This window comes from Raphanus sativus, chromosome 7 (assembly GCF_000801105.2).
Source record: "Raphanus sativus cultivar WK10039 chromosome 7, ASM80110v3, whole genome shotgun sequence".
Taxonomy (NCBI): Eukaryota; Viridiplantae; Streptophyta; class Magnoliopsida; order Brassicales; family Brassicaceae; genus Raphanus; species Raphanus sativus.
Genome location: NC_079517.1, coordinates 8,478,358 through 8,502,464, shown reverse-complemented (window position 1 = coordinate 8,502,464; position 24,107 = coordinate 8,478,358). Strand labels below are relative to the sequence as shown.

General features: G+C 36.0%; 3 protein-coding genes and 1 non-coding gene across 5 annotated transcripts; 2 read left to right on the top strand and 2 right to left on the bottom strand.

Moving 5' to 3' along the window:
* Positions 1-14,711: 14,711 nt before the first annotated feature.
* Positions 14,712-16,313, top strand: LOC108814246 (GDP-mannose transporter GONST3). Its single transcript, XM_018586780.2, has 2 exons — positions 14,712-14,864; positions 14,949-16,313. The coding sequence occupies exon 2, from the start codon at positions 14,999-15,001 to the stop codon at positions 16,133-16,135; it is 1,137 nt and encodes a 378-aa protein (XP_018442282.1). The 5' UTR covers positions 14,712-14,864; positions 14,949-14,998; the 3' UTR covers positions 16,136-16,313.
* Positions 16,314-16,477: 164 nt separating this feature from the next.
* TRNAS-UGA (transfer RNA serine (anticodon UGA)) lies at positions 16,478-16,559 on the bottom strand. Its single transcript has one exon. It is a non-coding gene; the product is annotated as a tRNA-Ser (tRNA).
* A 185-nt stretch (positions 16,560-16,744) lies between these two features.
* LOC108818189 (protein FAR1-RELATED SEQUENCE 4) lies at positions 16,745-19,583 on the bottom strand. 2 transcript variants are annotated; one of them, XM_018591085.2, is made up of 3 exons: positions 17,400-19,583; positions 17,174-17,233; positions 16,745-17,089 (listed from the first exon to the last, which is right to left on the bottom strand). In XM_018591085.2, the coding sequence occupies exons 1-3, from the start codon at positions 19,419-19,421 to the stop codon at positions 16,952-16,954; spliced, it is 2,220 nt and encodes a 739-aa protein (XP_018446587.2). In that variant the 5' UTR covers positions 19,422-19,583; the 3' UTR covers positions 16,745-16,951. The 2 variants fall into 2 exon arrangements, with proteins under 2 accessions (XP_018446587.2, XP_018446586.2); XM_018591084.2 differs by having other exon boundaries at positions 16,745-17,095; positions 17,400-19,582.
* A 1,086-nt stretch (positions 19,584-20,669) lies between these two features.
* On the top strand, positions 20,670-23,456 carry LOC108814466 (cyclin-B2-4). The gene is made up of 11 exons (XM_018587047.2): positions 20,670-20,863; positions 21,015-21,072; positions 21,165-21,291; positions 21,396-21,458; positions 21,536-21,584; positions 21,677-21,799; positions 21,888-22,034; positions 22,123-22,212; positions 22,310-22,534; positions 22,623-22,900; positions 23,000-23,456. The coding sequence occupies exons 2-11, from the start codon at positions 21,015-21,017 to the stop codon at positions 23,133-23,135; spliced, it is 1,296 nt and encodes a 431-aa protein (XP_018442549.1). The 5' UTR covers positions 20,670-20,863; the 3' UTR covers positions 23,136-23,456.
* Positions 23,457-24,107: the final 651 nt, after the last annotated feature.

The window sequence follows — 24,107 nt, the reverse complement described above, 5'->3', positions numbered from 1 at the left end:
AACTTTCTATTTTTAGAAACTTACTATAAAAGGAAACTTTCTATTTTCTGAAACTTACTATAAAAGGAAACTTACTATAAAAGGAAACTTTCTATTTTTAGAAACTTACTATAAAATGAAACTTTCTATTTGTAGAAACTTACTATAAAGGGAAACTTTCTATTTTCAGAAAATTTATATTTTCAGAAACGTTCTATAAAAGGAAAAACTTTATATTTTAGACATATATCTAAGCCGTGTGACTTGTTTATTAGGAAAGCATTAACTCGATTGTTTGCTTGATCACACGATTTATATGATTGATTTTCTTATAAAGATTAAGTGATATATAATATGAGATGTCGAAAATCAACTTGGATTATGCTGTCCTAAATCTCTAAAGAGATAATCATTTAAAATGGGCACTGGATACCGAGGTTATCCTAAAGTCAAAAGGACTTGGTGAATGAATCACAGAAGGCGATATTGTCAAACGAGAAAGATTGATACATGGCAATATTAGTTATTAGCCACCATCTAAATGAGAGTCTAAAGAAATCAGTACCCCAGTAAAGAAAATCCACTAGAACTTTGGACCGCCTTACAGCGGAGATATGATCACCATAAAACGGTGCTATTACCAAAGGATAAAATTTGAGTGGAAGAACCTGAGATTTCAATACTATAAGTCTGTGGATGAATACAACTCGGTTCTGTTTAAGATAGTTTCAATGTTGAAACAATGTGGTGAAGAAGTAACTGAACAAGACTTTCTCTAATGTGTTACTGCAACAGCAGTATAGAGAAAGAGGTTTCACCACCTATACTGATTTGATCTCCTGTTTACTATTGGCTGAGACCAATAATGAGTTATTAATGAGAAACAGTGAGATGAGACCTCCTGGTACAAAATCATTACCCGACATTTCTAGGCTGACTTTGGAGCCTAAGAAAGAAAGTAATCTCGTCCAGCACAACAACCATTCCGGCCCTAGCCGTGGGAAAGGTTATGGACGAGGTTGTGACACATTTAAGACACATGGGCGAGGACGAGGCCGCAGTACCACACCCGGCTTTAGCCGAGGTCGAGGTCGAGGTCGAAGTGTGTCTTTTAAACCTTAAATAAAATCTTTTTTGTGTCACAAATGTGGTATGGATAATCACTGGGCAAATAATTGCCGAACTCCAAAGCACTTATATGAGCTTTACATAGAGAGTTTGAAGAAAAATCCGGAAGCCAACATGGCTTACCGAGATGGTGAAGATGACATGGATCATGACCATACTGATCAAATAGAGTATGAAACTCATGAAAAAGAAAATGATCAGATGGATTATGAGACTTCAGATGCCTTGAAAAAAATCTCGACATCAAAACTCTATGATATGGATAAGAGTATATATGAGTTTATAAATAAGAGTATAGTCACTCGGCCAAGGCATTATATACATCTAATAAAAGACCCATTGAGTTATAAAGATTTAAAAATGAATGGTTTCCGCATTGAACCAATGGGCAAAAGAAATATAAATTCCTTAAGATTATAAAGAAAGTAAAAATCGCCCAAGGCATAAAAATGGTCGAGACTGTACTCCCAACTGATCTAAACTATGCTAAAAGATCAGTATGATAAATGCAAAAGGCCTAGGTAACCAGATAGGTTGACCACAAAATTTTATACACTTTATGGCATGACTGGACTAGCCATCCAGGTCTTTAAAATTGATGCAAAGATTGATATCGAAAAAGGCACAAAAGAGTTATCCCATAGAATCTCACGTTGTGTAACATGTACACAAGGGAAACTCAATAGGCTATAATGTTCCAAGCATCTAAAATATTTATAGCATGTTCATGAGGGGGAGAAATGACACTCCCGTGGTCCATGAACAACACTAAAAATCCGAGTGACATGGTCTATGACAATGATAGAACTTGGCCGAATTCTTTGTGATACAAAGATCACTAGCTAATGCTTGGGAACACATGGATTTACATGTAATAAAAATATGCATCAGGCCATATAAAGTGAGCATAGATATTCCCATCTAAGAATGATAAAGGGTCATGATCCAGACATAGACCATCCTAAGAGATTATGTATAGACCACCACAATAATATGTGCCGTCTAGGATGGAACCTCATAAAAAGATGAGATAAGATTGGGAATATATGTTGGATATGAGAATGCTTTCTCCCACGATTTTATAAGAAACCTTGAACCAAATATGGGTGATCAGATTAAGGCCAGGTTTACGGATTGCATGATTAAATCCGACTATCCAACATCAGGGGGAGAAAGAAATAAGCTGGTACAAGTATAAAGAAATGGAATGGTATTAACCATCCTTGTCTTGGCAAGATCCTCGGACCAGAGAATATGATTTAAGACGTCCAAAGAAAGATCATACAAAGCTAGCTAAAAGAATGCCAGACAAATTAGACCCGAAAAGAAAAGAAAAAGAATGACTAAGTCATACCAGCTTAAGCACCACGAAATTAATGTCCTAGAAGAGACATAATCAAGTTGCTATAGAGTCTAAAGATAGACCAATATGTTCCATAAGATAAGGAACCTCGGAAATAAAAAGAAAGGTGCAAATAAAAGACATATCTGAGGTCATAAGGGAAACCAGACCAGACATTTAAATAAGGCTGCGCAGCTGAACATCTAAGATACCAGACCATGTAGTTTGGGACGCCAAACTGCAAGGTAATAAAGGTTCTTAGTAAGAATGAAATCTCTAATCGATTAGTTCATGTCTGGAACACAATGGAACACTATAAAAGAAGTGTTGACACATACATACACAAAAGATAAAGATGCATAAGAAAATAGCACTTGAGTTTAAAAGATATAAGCGAGGATCAGAACCCACGAGAATACAAGAATGCATTCATAGACTAAAAGAAACTGTGGGGGTTTAAGAAAGATTCAAAGAATCTATAAAAGAGATGGGTGTATTGGCCATATATAGAAACACCATCTGATAAGATAAAACCAGTGAAAAATGGGTCCTGTGTGGGAAAGGAAAAGAAATCGTGAGACATGGACTAAGGTGTTCATATTCCTATTTAAAGCATTCAAGGAATGGCTTTATTACACAAGGATACTCACAAAGACCAATGAACAGATTATAAGGAGATATACTCCTATGTGGTGGATGCTACTACAAATCCGAAAGTGATAAAGGTCTGGATATAAGAAAAGGGAAATGTAGTAAGCAGCATGATTGATCACTGGATAAAGAAATGATAAGAGTATCAGAAAGATGAGAAAAGAAATTCTCATAGAATAGTTTTGTTCCTAAGCTATTCATGGACTGAAACGAAAGGCAGCTGCATATAAGGCATATAATGCATGTAAAGGATAAGACTAAGTAATACTTAGTGAAAGGAGTTCTATAAGAACGTCCCTGAACACTCCATGCATATATTATGAAGGAAATTCTTTGTGTTCATACTTAAAGAAAGGATGATTAGATCGATTGATTCTTGGACAGGCTATGATAAGAATACAATGATCTATAGTGGAGATGATAGCCATGAATATGTATTGAGATCTATGATCCAAAGTACCAAGAATAGAATGTGATATGGTCAAAAGAGAATAAGAGGATGAATCCATCAGATTCACGACCAAAGACCCATATCAACTAGGATCACGTCCAACCTAGTTCGACCTTAATCATCTTGGTTCTAGTCCAGCCCGTTCCGATCCATTCCCTTCGGTCTTGTCCGACCTGAAACGTCCATAGTAAGGGGAACGGCATATTGATCTAAAAGTGGCTTAGTTTTGATGAACATCAAATTATAGCATGATAGCCATTCATGAACAAGTTATGGACATATAATAAAGAAGGTTCATGAAGAGTTTGGTCAAAAGCTATGAACGGGACGCACACAATGGACATAGCATGATCCGAGTAGATCATGGATATACTAAGGCATTCATGGTCGAAATTTATCTAAGAAAGATGGACCATGTAATCATCTCGGTCTTGTTCGGCTCGATCCCCTCGATCATGTTCCGACTAAACCGGTTCCAGTGACCACTATATTCAAATCGTGGTATGGCTATGGACAAGGCATGTGTCCTTGGTCCAGGAAAGACTTTACATAAGTACTTTTAAGACTTATGCACATCCGACCAAAAGAAATGTATTGATATGATTGGCGCCTTGATATGGCAAGCCATACTAGGTCGGATAAGTTTTATGGATATGTTCAGACCATAAGACATTGATACTAAAGCCATACACGTCCCCTGCCATAAGTGTTATTAGCACTTTACTCAGATATATTTGGCATGTCCGAACATGAGACAATGGGACATGATCAATATATCCTAAGTTACCTTCTAAGGAACTAAAAGTTTGAGATTGATTTATACTAACCAAACCCAAAAGAAAAGGGATTGTTTGGTTTTAATAAATGTTACAGGTTTACAAGGTCTCAAACAGGTTATACACATTTGGAGAATGATGAAGAAGCACAAAGTACTACAAGTTCAGTCATGAGAAATGTTAGCCGACTTCTTCACCATGTCTACACCAACTACACATCTATGAAGTATACCTATCCGTTTGGGACATGGCAACAGAAGGACCAGTTCAAGACTTGGCGCCCATGAAGCTAAACCATCAAAGTGTCCATGCGCCAGACTTGAAGAACGGAGGTCCAGAACAGGGGGAGTAGTGTGTGTTGTACTCTTTTTCCTTCATTTCGGTTTTGTCCCACTGGGTTTTCCGAGTAAGGTTTTAATGAGGCAACATTAAGCACACTACAAGCTCTATATGGTTCTGGCATCCAAGGGGGAGTGTTATGAATATTATGTTTATGGATGTCCAGCCCATTAGATATTTACTTGTAATCTTGGCCCGTCTATGGCCTATTGTATTTAGGTCCATGTCGCCATATATTTCCTATATAAGGAACATTTTTATTCAATAATAAAACACACTTTCACAACAATTTCGTTTGTCTCGTTATTTATTTTTCTTTTCGGTCAGCGTTTGTCCTATTGGTTTCAAAGGATACTTTGTGATTGAAATGGGAGAGCAATGTGTGTCCCACTTAGCCTCGTGTGAATGTGATACCCTTCTAGAAACAATTGTGATTCCTTGCAAAAATCATTCACCTATAGAGAACTGTCAAAACGTTTTGGAGTAAGCTAAATTTTTTTTTTTTGAGACTTATGGAGGATTAGTGCAGCAAAACATGTGGTTTTAGTTGTTGTCTAAGGTTAACCGATGAGTTTTAGGTCGAAACTCATACAGTGTACCAAAAATATATTTCTGGTTTTCAAGTGAAAATCAAGTCAGAGGACTCAAGAACACACAACTTTTGAAGAATCGATAAACCTAGTATACATGATGATGATGACTGGTTTACCTTTGGAGATTAATATTCAAAACGATTATTGAAAACTACGCAAAGTGAAGAAGGGGAAAATGAGTGGTGGATGAGTCATGAGTGGCTTCCCTCCACTTGGGGTTTGTCCTAAAACTCCCACTTAAGGGCTTATATGTCACTCCCAATTTAATTACATACTTTGACTTCAACGTAATATACTTTATAAATGTTTCTCCAATTACATTGGTTAGATTCAGAGATTACTTTTCTTTCGCAGCTCTCATGTTTGACTAATGATATTTATAGCTTTCCTCAACTACTTAACCACTAGCTAACGGTTTAAAATTCTAATGCAATTTGTGAAAATAGTTGCTTTCACGATCGCAAACTTATTTTGATCTCTGGTTAGGAAAATATACAGTCAGAAAATTACAGTTAGAAAAGCCCAGTAATTAGTATTTATAAGTTCCAAATCACATTATAATAGGTGTTATACTATAAAATAATGGATCATATCAAATCTATGGGAAAATGTATTTTTGTGACATAAAGAGACTATCTGATTCCTTTTGTTTTTGGTTAAAAGGATTATTAATGTTCCAACTTGAGCAAAATGCACTCTCAGTTTTGGTTCTCTCCCTAGACAAAATCTCATACGTACCACTCAGCTTATATATATATATATACCTTTTGTCGGCTGCCATATTCTAGGTGAACCGAATTCAGAAAAATCTTTTGTGTGTGCAAAAAAAAAAGCATACTAACTGATATTCGAAGAAAAGGTGAGCTTATATGATTGAAAATGAAAGGAACAACGAACTTTGACCTAACATGTATGGAAGAAGATTCCAACTATATAAAAGTAAAGTGATTATTCCTGCTAAGGGAATCTCTTTTATGATATGATATTATATAATATGGCAAATTAGCAAAAGCCTCGAGAGATTGGTCGAATAAACTTGTACAAGTTGTGATATTTTTTTCACTTCATAGTTTAGGTAACGAGTTTTCACTTTTGCTATCTTGTCACACACCTAATAAATTAGTTGACAGCATAACTGAAGGCTGAAGCTAACACACGGATAACAAAGTTTCAGATCTACTTTAAACCGGAAACTAGAGTATCATCCTATTTTTCCCAACTTTACTGAGGAGCTATGAGTTGATACTTGAAACAAGAACAAATTTCCTTGGGGTGCTGTTTTGGAGCTTTGGGCTTTGTTGGATTGCCTTCCATCTTGGACCCTTTCCAAGTGTGACTCCAACTAAAGGGCTCTAGGACAAAAGAGCAACTTTTTGGACCCAGGAATTTCGTTGGACCAAGCTCTACTTAGTTAGAACTCATAGTTTCAATTAGATTACAAGATGATTGGCATAAACTTAATTAGTTTGACATAACACATTAGCACTCAAATTAAGGTGTATATATCCTTATAGTTTGTTTTAGATGTAATCAAAGCCAAGCCAACTTGAGCTAGCCATCATGAATTTGAAATTTCCCAAACACAGATCCAAGATTTTGTACACCACACTCAATGCTCATCACTGGATTTGTAAGCCAATTGTATACTAAAAGCCACTACATTATTATTAATCATCAATAATCATTGAACACTGCTAAGTGTTAACTGTGAAAGGCTTACAAAGACCCGGCATAAGATACCACAAGTTTCGAGAATATCAATACTATTAAATCAAGAACCTTTTTATGAAATTACCCACATTCTTCCATGGTATATTACTTTTTGTGCCATCAGTTTTGCTTTAAAAATTAGAAGTCATTAAGGATATTTTGAAAAATGAAATGTGGACCACCTAAATAACCTAAAATCTAGGCATTCATATAACTAATTATCCTTACTTCAAAACTAACAAATAAACAAATATTAACAATACAATAACTTAAATTTAATACTATAAGTAATTCGATACTAATCCACAGACCAACCAACGGACTCTAATCATAATAACATCATGTAATAAAACTCTCACGTATAAGAAGTTAATTATATATGCCCACTGGTACAGAACCTGCAAATGTATTATTTGATTTTATTTTTGTTACGTAGAATCTCACATATAAGAAATCACCTGTATATGTCCAATGGTAAAAAAAAAATTAAAGAGAACAAACTAAAACAATGATAAAATCTGTTTTTGCTAAGTAGACTTTTTATAGAAATAACATTCATATAAACTTATTTAGTTTAACGGGTTCTAAATAGATTATTTGATTTAAAAATATTTATTAAATGTATTTTACTTAAAGATAGTGAAGATCATATGAACTCAGTTATATATATATATATAACAGAATATATTAAAAATTATTATGTTCAAATATTTTTCAAAAATTTTGTTCGATTTTCATTACGGGTTAGATTTGATATTAGTTTTTGAATATAACACTTTAAGAACCATTCGAATATATAAGTTAAGTCTAATAGATTATGAGACTTTGATTTTCGGATCGATTTGGATTTTTCGAGTACAAATATTCTTGACTAATTATGTTAGGTAACTAATAAGAAAATATAATATATTGCAAACTTTAGGAATAAAGTTTAACAAATAATCTCTGAAATGCATATGACACAAGTGTATAGGTATGCAACTTGACATATTTAATTCATTACCGAAATTATATTAAATAATATTCATATTAAGCACAAATATGACTATAAAAAGATACACAAATATAAAAATTAAAATTTTCAAAGTAAAATTAAAACAAAAATATATCCGCCCTTTAAAAGGGCGGGTCAGAATCTAGTGAACTTTTAAATCCTCAGCTATTGAAAATCAACACATTTAATATTTAATTATTTTCTGTACTGATTTAATCATTAAGTCATTGTTGACTGCGTAAAATTGAATTTACAAAAGTCAAATATCAATTACTAAACAGAAACATGAATTCAATTAAAAAAGATCGGTTTGGTTTTCATAAACCCAAAAATTTCTAGAAAAGATGCTTTCTGAACGATTCCAAAAGAGAGCGAATATTGTTGTTGAAAAAATGAATCATGTTCTCTATTTTCAGTGTTAAAAGTTTTATATTATTACTGGAATTTTCTTTTTCTCACTGCATTTGAACTCGACGAAAATATCTTCAATTATTTTATATATTTGATTTTAAGAATTTATAAGTTTTTAAAAACCAAACCAATCTCTTCTGTAGTTATAATTCAGGTAATAATTAAGGTTTGGTTTTTTATCTGCATAAGAAATTATTAAATATTATAAATGCTGTTTTCAAATAGTTAGGAATGTAAAAATTCCATTTTCCACACAAACCTCTATATATTTTCAGATGCTCGGCCTCACGATGAAACGGCTTACTATGGTCAGCAGATTGATCAAAATATGTAATAAGAGAAAGAAATAACCAAATCTCGCAAATCTAATCAATCAGAGATCAATACCAGGAAGCAACAAACTTAATGGTAAAGTCATTGAGCTAAGACCAGGAAGAAAGAGATGAAGATGCTTTGGATCTCGTGTGTGATGCACGTGAGTCACGTTGCTGTAAACGTTGCCAAGGTTTCAGTCCAGATAGCTAACTTTAGATTTACCACTCTCAACCATGTGCATATATATGATATGTTATAAAATTTGACCAGTAGACTACTAAAGAACCCACATAACACAATTCAAAGAAGTCCAGATTTGCAATGAGTTCCAAGTTTTATACTTTCCTTTGAAAATATATTAAACATAGCAATAAAAAAAGAGAAATTGTCAAAAATACCATTTTCATAGTACCACTTTTCATGTTTACACTAACCACTTTTACCACTACTTTTAATGAATGATTTAGATTTGAAGGTTTAGGATTTAGGGTTAAGATTTGATGTTTTAGGGTTTAAGGTATATAGTTTAGGGTTTAGAGTTGAGGATTTAGGGTTTAGAGTTGAGGATTTAGGGTTTATAGTTTAGACTTTAGGGTTTAGGGTTTAGGATATTGAATTTAGGGTATATAGTTTAGGGTTTAGGGTTTAGAGTTGAAGATTTTGGGTTTAGGGTTTAGAATTGGAAGTTTATGATTTAGAATTTGAGATTAGAATTTTGAAAAGCATATAAAAATAAAGATATAAGAGTTTTTACCATTTTAATAAATAAGGTATTTTTGAAAATGTGTCTTTAGTGGTGGTAAAGATGAATAATGGTACTTTGAAAGTGGTATTTTTGAAAATTCCCCGTAAAAAAATTATAAAGATCACAAAGAGAAAAACAAAACCGGCAAAAAAACGATATATCACCGAAAATAAAACGAGCAAAAAATCTATGTATTCTCAGAAACATATTTCCAAAATATATAAATAATAATAATTTATATAAACAATAACAAATATTTTAACCAAAATTAAACAAAATTATGGGGAATTGCCAAAAATACCACTTTCATGATACCACTTTTCAAGTTTACACTAACCAATTTTACCATTAAAAATTTAATAGAAAAAATACTATTATACCCCTAACTAATTAAACCTAAAACTACCATTTCTTCTCCACGATTTCTTAAAAATTGAGATTCATATTAAACGTGATCAGATCTGGGAAGAGTCTCCGGTGGTGATGAGTTCTCCGACCAGATTCGACGACTTTGGCCAGATCCGACGACACTGGCGAGTTCTCCGGCCAGATCCGACGACGCTGAAGAGTTCCTGGCGAGATTTGACGAACGCTGACAAGTTTCCGGCGAGATCTGACGATGCTGACAAGTTTTTCGGCGAGATCTGATGTGGCTAACGAGTTCTCCAGCGAAACTGACAGACTCTACAAGCTCAGACGAACAATACGATCTCTCTCCCGACGCATAAGAAACACTAACAAATGTAAGAGGATAATAGATGGTGATTTTCGTCTCCTTCTGTAATTGTAGCTTGATTTATCAAAATCGATCTGTTTCTGATAAAGAAGACAGAAGTTTTTCTCATGAAGTTTTGAAATCTAAAATTTATAAGACTTTATAAATTGGGTCATTTCAAGTCTTATTGTTCATCTGTTAGCAATCAAAAGACATAGAGCTTAAAATAAATTTAATTCGTGAGAAATTATTAACCTAAGAGTAAATTTATTCCATGATTACTTCTTCTCTTGATTGATCTGATAATGTTACAGGGAATTACAAAGGTGTGATGTGAGCTTTTGGATTTAAAGGATACTGTGGAGAATATGTGTGGTGATATGCATATCAAGTACCTCACTTTCTTGAGGTAATACAATGCTACTATTTATTTTTTTAGCAAGGTTTAGTATATGCAATATATGAGGTGAAATGTTGGTGTTTTGTTATTATAATGTTCTGTTTGGTACTTATGAGATTCATATTTTATGTTTTGTTTTGTGTATAATATCTATAGAAGCAGTGTAGATTGAGCATGAGTTTGTTGAGTTACGAAAGCATGTTATTTTTGTATCTTGTTTTTAGAAGTGAGTGTTGATGGTTATGAATAATATGTGACTGGATTGAGTTCAGATTTTGAAGAACGATAAGGTTGGTGAGCTGTTTGAAGAAGCAAGAGGGACTCTCAACAAGAACGTAGTTTATGTGATTAAAGAATGACTATTTATAATGCTTTATAAAAGTTGCAGAGTATGTTTCTTATTACATTCTTCTCTCTCATCTTCTTAAGACATCTCTTATACTAAAACAATTGTATCTCTCTTATGAGTTGCATAGTTGGAGAGATTGGTTGGACGTGTAAGTGAGTTTGGTTCAATCGTTTCTTTTATAGAAGAGTGAGATATGGAGAAGTCTTGATGTTGTCATATTATGTTAATAATGACTAACAAGAACTGAGTTTTGCAAGTACAAACTCTGTTGGAACTAGATTCAAATGATTTACAAAGTTTTATAAATTAGTTTATAAATATTTATAATTAACTTATAGAATGCAGTAGATATTTTATGAAGTATTATAAATCAATTTTATAAACTTGTGTGAATCAATTTATACATTCTTGTAAATCAAAATAAAATATCTTATAGACTAGTTTATAAGATTTTATAAATCAGTTTCTGAATCTTTATAAATATTTATGAATCATATAAGCTTTTATATACAATATATTAACTCTTATATAATTGTTTACATACCCTTATAAACTCTTATAAATTATTATACAAACCATTATATATTGTTTTATAAGGCTTTCTAAATGCTTATAGACTCTTTTAGTTGATTTATAAACATATACAACTCTTAAAATACCCCTTATAAATTGAATATAAGCTTTTATAAAGTTTTGTAAACTCCTATTAATAGTATATATATACCCCTTATAGATTATTTATAAACTTTCATAACTTATAAATTGAATATAAGCTTTCATAAAGTTTTTATAAACTCCTATTAATAGTATACATACCCCTTATAAATTATTTATAAACTTTCATAACTTTCTTATAAATATTTATAAATGGTTTATAGATTATTTAACTTGTTTTATATGCATTTATTAATGGTTTATATACTCTTACAAATAATTTTACATACCCTTATAAGGCTTTGTAAAGAAATGATGATACGTGACAGATTCTGAGGCACATGCTAACAGTAAGCAAGGCTCCACGGCTTCAGAAATTTTACATACCTTTATAAATTGTTTAATAATCCTTTATAATGGTGTATAAACTTTATAAATTATTTTTTTAAACCCTTATAAATTATTTATAAATTATTATACAAACCATTATAAATTATTTTATAAGGCTTTTTAAATGGTTATAGACTCTTTTAGTTGATTTATAAATATATACAACTCTAATAATACCCTTTATAAATAGAATATAATCTTTCATAACTTTTTATAAACCCTTATTAATAGTATACATACCCTTTATAAATTATTTATAAACTTTCATAACTTTCTTATAAACATATATAAATGGTTTATAGATTTTATAACTTGTTTTATATGCCTTTATTAATGGTTTATATAATCTTACAAATAATTTTACATACCCTTATAAATTGTTTTATATTGGTGTATAAACTTTATAAAATATTTTTATAAACCCTTATAAATTATTTACATATTCTTATAAACCCTTACAAGTTATTTACAAACCATTATAAATTGTTTTATAAGGCTTTCTAAATGGTTATAGACTCTTTTAGTTGATTTATAAATATATACAACACTAATAATACCCCTTATAAATTTAATATAAGCTTTCATAACGTTTTATAAACTCTTATTAATAGTATACATACCCCTTATAAATTATTTATAAACTTTCATAACTTTCTTCTAAACATTTATAAATGGTTTATAGATTTTATAATTTGTTTTATATGCCTTTATTAATGGCTTATATACTTTTACAAATAATTTTACATACCCTTATAAGGCTTTGTAAAGAGATGATGATACGTGGCAGATTCTGAGGCACATGTGGACAGCAAGCAAGACTTCACCGCTTCAAAAATTTTACATACCCATATAAAGTATTTTTATAATCTTTTATAATGGTGTATAAACTTTATAAATTATTTTATAAAGATTTATAAATTAGCTATAAAAGTTATAAAAACTTATAAATTATTAAAACAACTATTATCCAGGTGAAGTTTCAGAGACTCTATTACAACACCACGTGGGGCGTTTGCTTCTTTGCTATCCCCAAAGCAAGTTTAAATAGTTTTATAAACTTTTATAAATAGTTATAAAAATATTTATGTGTGTTTATTAACTTTATAAAAGGTTGATATAAAGTTTTATAAGCTCTTATAAAATTTATAAATGATTTATAAATGATTTTATAAACTCTTAATAGTTTGTGGCTTGTCCTCTTGTCTACAAGAAATGTATAAGCAGGCAGCCAAAGTGCATCATGTTTCTTTTTCTGGTTGACTTTTGATCCTCCATCCTCTTAAATATTTCATTAGCCCAATCCTACATATCATCATTAACGACAACAAAAAAACTCCATTAGCAACATATCTCCATGCTATGAATTTACCAAACCAGTTTAACAGAAAGAGACGAAGAACGTTACCTTAATAGTTCCAACAAGCCCTAGCCTGTGAAAACAAAAATCAATCAACGAGTAATTAATCTCACAATGAACACACACTTCAAGACATGAATCTAGCAAACATAAAGAAACACTTTCACATGTACAAACAGAAACTACACGTATTATTCACAAAAGGCAAAACTTTCAATGCACATTAGAAAAAAGAACCTTCTTTAGTTATGATAATTGACCACATGATCTGTCAAACAGAGTAATCTCACAATGAACACATACAGCAAGACATGAATGGCAACATAAAAGGACAAAACTTTCAGTGCTTAAAAGGTAACAAGTTACATTAATTTAGCTAAAGCCATCTCTTGCTCCATCATTTCGTCAGTAGCATCACTCGCTTCTTCTGAGAGTAGTCTCGTGAACTACACAACAAATAAAATATGGAAGCTAATGAACCATCACTTAATCAAAATATATCGGATGTATATAGTCAAATCCTATGTGGTATCGTAATAAAATTCTAAATTACTTGAAATCCAGATTTACAAAGGGGTTATAAAACTCTTTCTCTTACAACTTGTGATTTTTAATGAGGTTTCGACACTTTGAGATTTCGAGTCTCGATCTCATCTGCTTTGTGAGAGAGAATACACTCGATCTCGCCGCCTTCGCACGATCTCGTCGTCTCCCGGCGTCGTCGCTCGATCGCGTCGCCGTCGCTCGATCTCGTCGCAGTAGCTTGATCTCGTCGCATTCGTCGCCGTCGCTTGATCTCGTCACCATCGCTTGACCTCGTCACCGTCGCTCGTTGCCGTGAGAGAGAAGACACTTTGTTCTCGTCGGAGAATTTTTTTACAGAGTAGAGAAGAAGACGATGGTTGAGAAGAATAGACAAGGGTCAGTTTAGTAATTCACCCATTAATGCTTGATGTATTTATGAAAATGTCCTTCTATTGATGGGATTGTTGAATTGTGGTACTACACAAAGTGTAGTTATGAAATTTCCCCCAAAATTATATATAACTAAGTTGATTGTGTTTATCAATATTCCTAAAAACGGATCGATTCGATAGTTTGAACAAGTACTCAAATTCAAACTGGATATAATAATTAGTTTAACTATGAATCAATCACATAATCAGATTGAATTTTAAAATTATTAAATTGAATAAAATCCATTAAAACTATCAAAAATTCATAAACCAACTATACAAACAAAATTCTAAACTATATTTATAATATTTCATATTTGATATTCATTTATATTTCAATTATATATTGAACGATAATACAAATAAAAATTATCCGGTTCAATTTCCGATCCGGTTTTGAAAACGCTTAATCGACTAATCTTTGATTAACTATAATAATTTTAAAAATGTTTATTTATTTTTGAACAATATACTCTTCAACAACAATAAAAAGTTATTTTATGCTCAACCCTAAATAGCTTCTTCTTCACCGACGATTTGCTCTTGCCTCACTCTCCGACGCCTTCTCTCACTCACTCACTGACTCACTCTCGCAAACCCTCCAAAGAGGTAACCTTTCTTCGATCTCCCCTCTTAAACACCGCTCAAACACAAACAGATTCATAACCCTAAAAAGCTTTCACCTTTCCGCAGATCTATCTAATCCTTCCCCCCAGATCTCCCTTCTTCCATTCCATTCAAAGATGCCAACGAACGACGAAGAAACCGCAACTCCAATCAAACCCCAAACAAACCAACAACAACAAGAACAACAAGAGACTTGGCGCAGCGTCCTCCTCCGCCACGCCTCCGTCTACGGCGTAGCCGCAGGCTACTGCATCTCCGCCTCCCTCCTCTCCATCATCAACAAATGGGCCATCACCAAGTTCCCTTACCCGGGAGCCCTCACCGCTCTCCAGTACCTCACCAGCTTCGCCGGCGTCGTCCTCTGCTCTCGCCTCAGCCTCATCGACCACGACCCCCTCACCCTCTCCACCATGTGGCGCTTCCTCCCCGCCGCCATGATCTTCTACCTCTCCCTCTTCACCAACAGCGAGCTCCTCCTCCACGCCAACGTCGACACCTTCATCGTCTTCCGCTCCGCCGTCCCCATCTTCGTCGCCGTCGGCGAGACTCTCTTCCTCCGCCAGCCCTGGCCTTCCGCCAAGACCTGGGCCTCCCTCGCGACAATCTTCGCGGGGAGCTTCCTCTACGTTTTAACCGATTACCAGTTCACCGTAGCCGCGTATAGCTGGGCGGTCGCGTATCTCGTGAGCATGACTGTGGACTTTGTTTATATTAAGCACGTGGTGATGACGATTGGGTTGAACACGTGGGGGCTCGTGCTTTATAACAACCTCGAGGCGCTGCTTTTGTTCCCTCTCGAGTTGCTTATAATGGGGGAGTTGAAGAAGATTAAGCACGAGATCACCGATGAGTCTGATTGGTACTCGTTTGGGGTGTTGTTGCCTGTGGGGTTGTCGTGTTTGTTTGGTTTGGCGATCTCTTTCTTTGGATTCTCGTGTCGACGTGCGATCTCCGCGACGGGGTTCACTGTGCTTGGGATTGTGAACAAGCTGTTGACGGTTGTGATTAATTTGATTGTGTGGGATAAGCACTCGACGTTTGTTGGGACTTTGGGGCTGTTGATTTGTATGTTTGGTGGGGTTATGTATCAGCAGTCTACTGTCAAGAAACCAAGTGGTGGTGCTGCGGCGGAGGAAGAGAAACCGAAAGATGGGGAAGAAGAGAAGCTGCTGGAGATGCAGGAGAACAAGGAGAGTAGTGGTGACAGCGTTGTCCAAGTGAAGGAGGGTGTGAAGTCAGAAGAGAAAGTATGAATCATATAACAGTTCACAGATTAGTCTCTGTTGATGGGCACTCTCTTGCTTGATATATTCTTGATTTTTGTAGCTATTCTTTTGTAACTAGGAGGGTATAAGAGTACTGCGTTATTATTCGTTGCTGAGTAAGAAGAACATGATCCAGAACTGGAATAATATCGTTTTCTTGTTTACATTTTGATATGATTCAAAACTGAGATTTGCTTTCGTTCATATATGCATTTGTTCGATTTTTCTGGACCTGAGTTTAATACATTCTTGTTCGTTCTCTTTATGTTGAGGACCTGTTCTCCGTTTAAGAAAAACAAAAAAAAAAGTCAAAAGTGGATAAAAACATATCGTCAACAGCAGGGTTCGAACCTGCGCGGGCGAAGCCCAACAGATTTCAAGTCTGTCTCCTTAACCACTCGGACATATTGACTATGTTGTTAAGTGTTCATCGTGTATTTAATTATAATTTCTGTACACGATTAAAAAAGAGTCGAAAGACCGACCAATAAGATTTGTAGAGGACTTCTTATCTTAATTCATGATTAAATGGTTCATTGAATGAGCCAACTTGGTATGTTGCAAGTTTTCATAACATGGGCTTGAAAAAATAGTTAATGAGCTTTCTCCAACTCTGCTTGCATTTACCAAACATGACAATTCTTTAGCTTACATGGAGATGCCTATTCGTGCATTAGGTTTATCAACAGATACATACACCCTTTACTCTATCAACTTAACCTAATAACAACGCAACCAGAAAAGAAGCGTACAACACACATACAAGAAGGAAGCTATCAAAAGTTTGTGGGCTGTGTTTTCCATTCAACCAGGGGGATTGTTCTGATGCATATTTGTAGCCGGAATATTGTGGAACTCCGCGGGGATCACGTTTTGAAACACTGCTGGGATCGTGCTGTGAAACTGCGCTGCTAATCCCGCCTGAAACGGTCTTGGCGCAGCCTGTAACTGGAAACAACCATCATGACACCTTCGGTTTTAGCCATATGAGTTTTTTTTTTACAAGTTCAACTAAATGTAACATACCACAACATGTTGAAATCCTTCTTGGCTTCCCTCCCCAATAGTTCCAGATTGCATCACATGCTGCACCGATGAAGATACATCAATGAGAAATATGTACAGAGACATTCTACTCATAGAGAAAAAATGTTGTTCATCGTTCTTGGCCGTGTGTGTGAGATATCGAGGACCCATCAAACATTAATTGAAGACTCTGATTCCACAGGGCAAAAAGAAAAAGCCAACGGACCTTTGGTTTTTTAGATGTATTGTTTAGACTACTCCTCTTCTCCCTTCTGGTTTCACCTTGTCCTGAAGCATGCTGCATGTCATGTTCGAGTCCAATCTGCTTAGATGTGGATCCATATTGATTGTCTTCATGGATATGATCTCCCGGTTGAACAGCAGCTTCTTCACATCTGGTGGGATATCCGATGGTATTAACTTTAACAGCACATTGTTTAAAAGCTTCTTTCATTGCAAACATGGCGACATCATAACTTTCTTGTGAAAGAGACCCTTCTTCTCCTAATATAATAGCTCGCCGGCAAAGATCATTGAATCGGCGGATATTAGACTGCACAAGTTCAAGGTTCCCGCTGATCTGATGTCTGTTTCTAGCTGCATTCGTCCATCTCTGCAACACATAGTTTATCGGAATGGTGAAAACCCCCGACATTTGGAGAACAACGATCGCGTGCCTACAGAGATATCCCTTGTACTCAAAGCAACGGCACGAGCAGTAAATATCCGACTTCGATTCATCCCACTCCACCATATACTTCTGATCGTCTTCAAAGTCCTTAACACTGTAAGTTGTTCCTTCCTCGCTCTCCTTCGTTAAATGACAAGCAGCGGCACCAAGAACCTCGAGCTGAAACTTCCTGAATACCACATGAGTGTACACAAGCAGCACCTGCTTCTCAAAAGGCGACGGAGATTTCAGCTCAGGCGCTTCGTGCCAAGCATCGAAATCCGCTTTAGCTTCCTCTTCGTACCTATCCTCTAGCATCACCCCATACCCTTCCAAGAACTCCTTAACCGAAGTTTCCCCTTGAACATACCTATCAAAAACAGAATTCACGCTCTCCGAACGATAACGCGTCGACAGCCCAGCGAACGTTACCCCCCTCATAAACGCAGGCGCCCAGAAGCTGCGTTCATCGTACAAACACCTCATCCACTCAACATCTCTGAGATGAAACTTATCCATCAACTTCATCCACCTCCTATCGAACTCCTCCTCAGACCACGAACCGCACACGCACTTGAAAAACTTCTTCAAGAAAGCCTCCTGCCACATGCTCCAGTAATCAAGATTCCGAGGTAGCCTGTCCAGCACGTACCACAAGCAGTAGCAGTGACGAGTCTCGCTCAAAACCGCGGACACAGCCGCTTTAACAGCGCCGTCTTGGTCGGTAAGCATAACCTTCGGCATCAAACCGCCCATCGCCATCAACCAAGACTGCATCAACCAAACGTAACTATAAACAGTCTCATCTCCCATCAACCCGCAACCGAGCAGCACGGGCTGCACGTGATGGTTAACGCCGACGAAAACAACAAGCGGCAGTTTATACTTACTAACGACGTAACTCGTATCAAACGAAACGACGTCGTTAAAGCTTCTGTAATCCCCAATCCCTTTCGCGTCAACCCAAAACACATTCCTCAGAACGTTATCTTCGTTTAAATCAACGGCGTAGAAGAAGTTACGATTCTCTTCCTGCATACGCATCAGAAACTCGAGAAGAATCTGCGCGTCGGGAGATTCGATCGCGAGACGCCGTCCTTTATCGTGCTGGCTCCTCGCGGCGTAGCCACAATCCAGAAACCCTAGATCGTGATAAGCGCTCAGATGCTTGGAATCGGCCAGCAACGGACCGTTGTTGTTCTTCTTCCTCCTGAGACGAGGATCGGACTCGGCGGCGATACGGTGGCTCCGGAAGAAATGAGCCTGATCCGGCAAGAGCTCGTGGTTGTGCTCCTCGACGAAGCTGTAGACGTACCATTTCCCGCCGCCGTCGGGGCGACGCTTGACGTGCATGCTGGCCTTGCAGCCGATCTTGGGGGAGGCTCTGGGGTTGATCGCGTCGTCGGATTGCTGCTTGCTTCCGTAGCGGATGCAGGAGAATTTGGCGTCGATGAACTCCTTGGAGGCTCGAGATCTCCGGCTGCTTAGCTTGGCGGTTCCGAAGCCGGCGGATTTGGCGTAGTTTTTGTAGTAGGTGTAGGCGTCTTCGTGGGTGTCGAACTCCATTTGAGTCAACATTTGAGAGAGGATTCGATTGGGTAGAACAAGAGGGGAAGTGATTGTGTAACGTAGAGTCAAGAATCGAAAAGCTGATTCATCGTCTTCACCAAAAAAAAATGGTTTTGGAAAGATCCGTAGAAACTCAGGTGGAAGGAGAAAGTAAATCACTCGAGAGTATTGGGCCATATTGGGCTTCATTGTTCTCTTAAGCTACCTAATGGGCTTTGGGGTTTTCTGAAGGTACTTGGGTTTGTTTTGCTAAACAGTTTATTATTATGGAAAATAAATTTGATTTTAATGATTTTTTTCCTTCCGTATTTACTTCTCTTTCTTGAATTGATAATAGTATTTCGTGACTAACAACCAATTTAAATATCGCATAGCAAAACATTATGCTTGTAATAACAACTCTAAAACTTGGACAATCCGATAGCAATGGCTCCATATCAGAAATTTTATAGCAATTGCTAACTTTGATTTTCTTCTTTCATTAGCAATCCGCCAATCACCTTATACTACATCTTTTAATAATGAAATATTTTCTTAAACATTAGTTCCATGGTAGACTGGTAGTTTTCATTGAGGTGACATATTAACAACAAATCCATTAATTATGATTTGCACAAAGCAATAGTGATTTAAATATAATCATGATGACCACCTAAAACCATCTATATAATAATATAGATATGGAAAAAAAAACATCAGCGGAAAACACTAAATGACTACCGTAGGAAAAATACACTATGGTTAAACCAACAAACCGGTTTATAATCATTGACTATTGAGATTGTGTAGGTAAGAATTTCAATAAAAAGAAGCAAATGGAAAAGCAAAAAGGTTAAGAGCCGTTAAGCCTTTTCTCTCTCTTTTTTTTGCTTCTTTGGCTTTTGAAAATTTTAATCTGTGGTTTATAAAACTAAAGTCATATATTAGCTTGGTTACATTAAATTATAAAAACCTGAAAAACTAAATATAGTTAATACTACTACTTTGGAAACATTAATTACGAGGCGGTTGGTTGTCGGTGATAAGTGAAAAATACAACGGACCATCGGATCGTGGTAGTAATAATAATAAGGAAGAAAATAATCAGAGAATTTGAAAACATAGCCGTTGGGTTCCAGATTCCAAAAAGAAGCCGAGTTTCTTTTTTTTTTCTCATCATCATCATCAGGGTTTTCGTTGAGGCTGAATCCAACGGCTCAGATTAACTAGCCGTTGATTTAAAATAAAAATAAACAAACAGACATATATTTGTCTCGCAGACATTCATCCTATCTTCACGTCCTTCAAATCTTGATTTACTCTGCAAATCTCTCTTTTCTTGTGAGAGAAAGAAAGATAGAGAAAGAGAGAGAGAGAAACAGAGATCGAATCTGTTTGCTGGTAATGGGATTTTTCTGCTGACAGAGAGAGAGAAGCAATCGATTTTTGAGGGATCGTTCAAAGGGCTAAAGGTGAACACTTTAAACGTTGATTTCATCTGGGTTTTATGATTAGATTCATCTTTCGGATCAAAGACCCAATTTTTAATTTGGAATTTGCTTAGATTCTACTTGGGTTTAATAAGTTTTTTTAACACGTATGTTTCTGCGTGATCATCACCAGATGGGTGGATCAGACGAGAACAGACACGGAGTTATCGGACCCATGAACCCCTCACAAGGTATTATTATCTGAATCAAACAAGAACACCAATCTTTTTGGTTCGGTTCTGTTGTTGAGTTAATTAACCCCGACTTGTTGTTGTGAATGAAGGTGGTTTAGGTGGAGGAAAGGCGAATCCGGGGAATGGGCAGACACGAAGAGCACTCAGCAACATAAACAAGAACATCATCGGAGCTCCCGTTTATCCTTGTGCTGTCAACAAGCGACCTTTGTCTGAGTAAGTTGATTTACAAACAAACAAACCCTTTTTCACACAAAACTCTGTCTTCACTTTGTTGTTTCTAAAGACTTAATCTTTCTTCCTATGATATGTTTTTACAGGAAAAATGTGATGTGTCACAAGAAGATTCCACCACCTGTTCCAGTGCATCGACCAATCACTAGGTCAGTAACTTACATTGCCTTCTTTTGCTTTGGAGATTTTTTTAATTATTGATATTTTTTTTTAATCCGGTTTACAGGAAGTTTGCTGCTCAATTAGCTGAGAACAATCCCCAAACCAAGAAGGAGGTACGGTACCCTACATCTATTGTAGTGAATGTGTTGTTATGTGTTACTTAAGGGGGGTCTAATCTCGAGTGGTGTGTTGTATTATTGGTCAGGAAACGAAGAGCAAGCCAGTAGATGTTATCATAATAGATGCGGAAGAAGAAGAAGATGGAGACTTTAACGAGCCAATGTTTGTTCAACACACTGAAGCCATGCTCGACGAAATCGACAGAATGGTAACAACAAATAACTGCTGTCTCTAAACAAACCCCTTCTTGACTATATAGCTCGGATGAGAAACGTATTGTGTTCTTTTGGTAACAGGAGGGTATTGAAATGGAAGATTCAAATGATGATGATGATGATGAGGAAGAAGAGGCTGTGATGGATATAGATAGCTGCGACAAGAAGAATCCTCTGGCTGTTGTTGATTACATTGATGACATATATGACTTCTACAAGAAAAACGAGGTAAGTAAGCTTCACTTGGTGTTCTGTTTCTATGTCAATGTTCATTCTTGTCTTCAGTGATTGTGATTGTTTTTTTCCTTTCTTGTAGTGTCGTAGCTGCGTCCCGCCTAATTACATGGAGAATCAACCTGACATTAACGAGAGGATGAGAGGGATCCTTGTTGATTGGTTGATTGAGGTTAGTTAGCTTCTTTTGTTTTGCTTCTTGGAGATATAAGTTTTATTAGCAAACGAACATTGTTTTTGAAATGTGGAACACTTGTGATGACTCTCAGGTACATTACAAGTTCGAGCTGATGGAAGAGACGCTATACCTCACAATCAATCTCATAGACAGGTTCCTCTCGGTTCATCACCGTGTCGCTAGGAAGAAGCTTCAGCTTGTGGGTGTAACAGCCATGTTGCTTGCTTGCAAGTACGAGGAAGTCTCGGTTCCGGTTGTGGACGATCTCATCTTGATCTCAGACAAGGCTTACACTAGGAGAGAAGTTCTTGACATGGTAAATATATATATACTCTCTTCTCTCTCTATATATATGTTAAAAAGATGATAACTGTGTTTGATGAGGTTTGTTTACTTACTTGCAGGAGAAGTTAATGGCGAATACCTTACAATTCAATTTCTGTCTGCCAACTCCGTATGTGTTTATGAGGAGGTTTCTCAAAGCTGCACAATCTGACAAAAAAGTGGAGCTTCTGTCGTTCTTCATCATCGAGCTTTGCTTAGTAGAGTACGAGATGCTACAGTATGCACCTTCTCAGTTAGCTGCTTCAGCGATCTACACTGCTCAATCCACGCTTAAAGGGTTCGAGGAGTGGAGCAAAACATGCGAGTTCTACACTGGCTACACTGAAGAAAAGCTCATGTAAGAAAGAAGTCACCTTAGTTAAATATAATTTGAATTAACTTTCATTACAGGTTCTGAGTGATTTTGATTGATGATCAATCAATCTAATCTATACAGGGAATGTTCGAGGAAGATGGCTGGTTTGCATCACGAGGCAGGGACAGGGAAGCTAACGGGTGTTTACAGGAAATACAGCACATCCAAGTTTGGTTTTGCTTCACGAACTGAACCTGCTGGGTTTCTTCTCCTGTGAAGAGAAAGAGATAAGAAGGAAGGAAGAGAGCAACAGACACAAGTTGCTTGCAACTGGTGAAAGTTTTCAGAACACGTACGAGAATCTCTCTTGTTTAGTTTCGAAATAAATCTTTTCATTCTCATTGCTTTTTGAGAATAATGGGAAAGGCGTTTCTTACTTAGGAATGCTCTTTAACTCTTCTCTACCACCTGTCTATGGGGTACTACTTCTTTAGGGTTTATGATTTCAACATATTAATGTACTCTCCTCCCTCTCTCTAGTGTTGTTGTCTAGACTGATTATCTGATCATCTTATAAAAAAGAGCTCTTTTTCCCTGATTTGGTTTTAAAATATTTAAGTTCGTCTTCCTCGTAATTTATCTTTCATATTGGCACCTTTATTTTAAGTTTATAACTAACTGATCAAACTTCAAAACTTGACATTATATTTTTCCTTTTTGCAAAATACACGTTACACCCATTTGACTAGATAATATTTTTAATGTCCATGACTTTTTCAATATAATGCAGTGGAAGATTCGTTAGAAATTAGTAATCGTCTACTGCAGTACCTGTTGACTTTAAGATAACTTGTTCTCAGAAGGGAAGACGTTTTTTATTTGTTCGAACTCAGCTGTAAGGACTTGTCTATAAAAAACGCATGTGTTAGCTTTACTACCAAACCAAAAAAGGAAGAGAGAAAATGGATCGACGAGGATGTGGGACTGGTACCATTGGCCAAATGTGTCTGTCCTTGTTAATATTGTTACTGCTTTTGTTTTCTCCTAGGATCTCGTTCGTCTCAGCTATATCTGTCAGTAAGTCAAGCTGTGTCCTTTGTGTGTTTTCTCTTTATTTTTTTCAATTTAATCAATAAGACCCATTTAGAAGCTGTTCAATTGCATAATTTCTTACACGCTTGCTTACCTGCCTGCCTTTTCAGAGGGTTCTGGTTCTGTAAGGCGAAGCCGTTCAGGTCGTGGTCAGACC